General features: G+C 34.2%; 1 protein-coding gene across 1 annotated transcript; it reads right to left on the reverse strand.

Moving 5' to 3' along the window:
* Positions 1 to 1,894: 1,894 nt before the first annotated feature.
* LOC120251942 (oleosin-like) lies at positions 1,895 to 2,582 on the reverse strand. Its single transcript, XM_039260592.1, has one exon. It carries the CDS (start codon positions 2,546 to 2,548, stop codon positions 2,096 to 2,098), a length of 453 nt encoding a protein of 150 aa, XP_039116526.1. The 5' UTR covers positions 2,549 to 2,582; the 3' UTR covers positions 1,895 to 2,095.
* Between the last annotated feature and the right edge of the window lie 1,811 nt (positions 2,583 to 4,393).

Genomic DNA, 4,393 nt, shown 5'->3' on the forward strand with positions numbered 1-4,393 from the left:
GGCGGTGTTTTTGCTTATAAAACGCCATTAATTTGGCGGCGTTTTTATGTTTAAACGCCGCTAATTTACCGACGTTCACTTCAGCGGCATGTTCCTCTGCGTTTTCTAGATTCGCCGGGGGGTATTGTGGCGGCATTTATAAACGCCGCAAAACCCATTAAAAAACGCCGCCAAAAGCTTCCTCTGGTGTAGTGAATTAACTTACGGGCAAAGGTTGGTCATAAACTGCCCATAAGCCACCCTATTTGCCTTGTCCTTGTTCAAATGATGCCGAGAGAGCTCTAATTTCATCGTTTGAGGCCTGAAATGCTACTCATGACTCTCTATCTCTCTCATCTTGAAATGTAGTCCTAAGCCTGAGAATGCGAAACACACTAGATTTAGCATCGAATTCCACTATACGATTCTAATACATGTCGAATCGAGTGTACAAAGTGATATAAAATACATGCATGTTGTACACTCATCTAGGGGTGGCAATTTTTGACACGACACGTTTACACGACACGGTCTTAGGAGGGTTTGGGTTTGGGTTAAACGGGTTAGTGTCATAAACGGGTCGACCCGTTTATGACACACCTAAATTAAGCGGGTTCGTGTCATAAACGGGTTGACACGTATATGACACGGTTAACCCGTTTAATATGAATAGGTAAATGTGTCTGATAGTAAACTTGATAAATTAATTGAATTATTCTCACGGCAAATATGATGTTTAAGTATTTTATGTTTAATGTTAGTTTGGATTTTTAAAAAAATGTTTTGATTAAAAATTCATGTCGCATGTCGTGTCGTGTGGCATGTTAAACGTGTCCTGTTTTAAACAGATAAACAGGTCGTATTGACCTATTTAAGACTTAAACGTGTTAAACGTGTCGTGTCGTGTCGCCACGGGTTTTAGACGTGTCGTGTTCGTGTTCTAAAAAATTACCCGTTTAATAATCGTGTCGTGTTCGTGTCAGGGTTAAATGTGTCAGATTCACAGGTCAACCCGACACGAACACGACCCGCTAACCCATTTTGCCACCCCTACACTCATCATAAATTTACATTTTTGACACCGAATTTGACACAGTATTAATATATTATTATATTTGTGTTTTTGGCACGGTATTACATTTATATTTTTGCTACCGTATTAATATATTATTATATTTGTATTTTTGACTTTTAAAAAAACACATTGGACAATATCTTGTAAACTATTAAATTTATTATATAAAATTATTAAATTTATTATATAAAATTTATATTTTTAGGATGATATTTGGTAAGAAATTAAAATAATATTTTAAAATATTATATATTTAATACCGTTTATTAATTCTGTGCAGAATGTTATGATAATTTGATAGATAATTTTTTTTAATGTCAATTTTTCCGTCCCAATTTAATATTTTTCGTTCTCCCTGAACCAACTGCAACTGCCATTGACCCTTTTATCTTCAGAAATTACTTAAACTTCCATACAGTGCACTCTGTCTCTATCAATTCTTAATTAGCACCTTGATCTGCTTCACTTTTTGAAAAATGCTAAAAACGTTTAATTTATTTCTCATGCGATAAGCATAAGTCATCTTGTTGTAGTCATCAATGTTTGCAGTTAAGGATGGTGCCTTCATCAATCCTCTCAAGTCAGTTTGCACTAGTTCAAGTTTTCCCCTTGCTCTTTATGCTAGTCCTTGCCTTGGGAAATGGTTACCCTTAATGCTTGCCAAGCGCCAGTATTTAAATTTAAAATATTAAAATTTGATCAATATCAATTAATTCCAGATTAATTATGTTTCTTAACTTCACACATGAATGTTTTAGAAGAGAAAAAGAAAATTGCGCAAAAAAGACGTACATATCCATCACTGTAATCCAAAAAAAATATAAAAAAAAGGTCCTTTTACATAAACATTTAAAGGAGTGCCATAAAATTGGCCACAGAATTTACACTCTTGAACATAGCCTAACAACTAATGGATATAGTAAAACTATCCAACATCAGGGAAAAAAAAAAGGTTCGAACGAGCGTAAAAGGCACACAACACATGATAATGCTAACTCATCGTAAAGACATAATAAAAGAAGAAATGGGGAAAAGGATTAATTAAGCCCCAGGTGCGGCATCCTTAACACGGCTCTGCAGATAACCACCATATTCCCTAGCATAATCCTTGACATGGGTTGCAGTATCGGCAATGCGGCTACGCGCATAATCAAGGCGGTCAGTACCCCAAGGATGTTTGCCAGTAAAGTACCTGTACAACCAAGTCACAGCAGCCAGAACGGCAACACCAACCCCGCAAGTGGACAGTACCACAGCAGCAGCAATAAAGAGCACAACCGCAGCGGGAAACCAAAGAGGACCAGTAACAAGAATGACGGGTGCGAAAGCAATCAAACCCATAACAAGTCCGGTGATGGTCAGGCCGGATAGCATGAGGAGGATGCCACCCGAGACGATAAGGGTGAGAAATCCAACGAGCTGGGTCGGATTTGGGGCACGGTGTTGAACGCCGCCAAAAAGACGGTTAGTGGAACCACCTTGATGGTCAGCCATTTTTGTGATTTGGGTTTGAGATAGAAACACAAGAAGAGAGGGGCTTTGCTTTGAGGGTCTTAACGAGGAGGAGGAGGGATTTATAATTTTATATAGACATAGGAGGAGAAGAGGGACGCGTGGGAGAAGATGGTGATTTGTTGATGGCATGCATGTTTACACGTGTGGAGTGGTGTGCTGTGGTGTGGGTGGGTGGGGTCCGCTTTTAGATGGTAATTTTAGACTTGTTCTCTTCTTCATAGCCCCGGTTTACGTGCAGTGTTTTGTCACTCTCTCTCCTTCATCACTATTTTAGTTTATTATTATTATTATTATTATTATTATTACTGCTTCGGATTCCTAATGTTCGCGCAACTCATCTACCACAGTATTTTTCTCCGCCCTAACCCACCACTTTTATTCTTATTATATAATATTAACTCAATCTTAATTCCATTTACATTTTTTTTTAATGTAAATTGACTCATATAATATAATTCCTACGGGCGTTACAGATTATCAATTCAATTGAATTAGTAGTGTTGTTCACTTAATATTTTCAAACTCAAATACTATAATAATTTTTAAGTGGGTCTTGGGTAAATATTTTATAAAAGGATTTATATCCTTCTCCTTTAAAGTTATAAAATAAAGATATTTATTCATTAATATGGCTTTTTTAAATCTTATGGAGGTGTATGTGACAGATTAATAAATATATGTGGATAAGTCATTGTAATTAATTGATCTCTATATCTATTTATCTTTTAACAAACTTGTGCTTACTTTCATTGTAATTAAATGGAGGCACTTGCCCCCTACTGTCATTGTAATAAATATAGATCGATAAGTCATTGTAATTAATTGGAGGCACTTGTCGCCTACTGTCAATATACATATATACATTAAATACTTATAAAATAAGAGATATGGATCGGGGCGGATGTTATGCTTATATATAAAAAATAAAAAAATAGTAAAGAATAATGTGAGATTTAAATTTAATACAACAGATTCTAAATATATATCCACACCTGTTTTTTGGTACAAGCAAACGAAATCAGATAAGGATTTCCATTGAAATATAAACCGGTAATTTGGACATTTTAAAATACATTATGATATGGACCAGGCCATATATATTACCTTTGTAACAAAGATGCCAACTAGATTGACCAGAATTTTAAAAATATAGTTCTTTAAACAGTCCCTCTACTTTTTGAAATTTACTCTTTTAATTTATTTATTTTGAAGTGTAATATTTTGGCCAATTTACAATTTTAATTTAGTTAGGTAAACCCCTAAAGCTTAAATCATTAAAACTAACATGATTCATAGTAGAGGGACTAAAATGTTACAATTTAAAATCAAGAATTAAAATGATAAATTTTAAAAAATAGAGAGACAATTTAGAGAGTTATACCAATTTCAAATAGTTGATGTGTACAATAAACTTTGATGTTTTTTATAGGCGGGGTTTCTTTAGTCCCATGAGGGTTTATTGGTGTAAATTAGAACTCGAATAGAAAACATTATATCTCTACTACATATTAGATTTTCACATGTGGTTTGAGTGTTGTCTTTTTAGGTACTAAGAATCAATAATATTAGGCAAAGTCCTTTACAATGATAGGATTTATTGTCAGCGAAATCCATGTTGGGAAATCAAGGAATTTAATTGGTATTATCATAGATATATAGCGGATACTAGTACTTGAGGAAATCGAGGAAATAATTGATATTAGTATATATAACATGATATTGGGAAAAGAAATTAAAGAAGATAATTGCTTACAATACATAATATAAAAAATAGTTGACATTATTATACATAACACAATATTCTTTAAGGAAATTTGGAAAGAT

This window comes from Dioscorea cayenensis, chromosome 20 (genome assembly GCF_009730915.1).
Source record: "Dioscorea cayenensis subsp. rotundata cultivar TDr96_F1 chromosome 20, TDr96_F1_v2_PseudoChromosome.rev07_lg8_w22 25.fasta, whole genome shotgun sequence".
In the NCBI taxonomy this organism is placed as follows: Eukaryota; Viridiplantae; Streptophyta; class Magnoliopsida; order Dioscoreales; family Dioscoreaceae; genus Dioscorea; species Dioscorea cayenensis.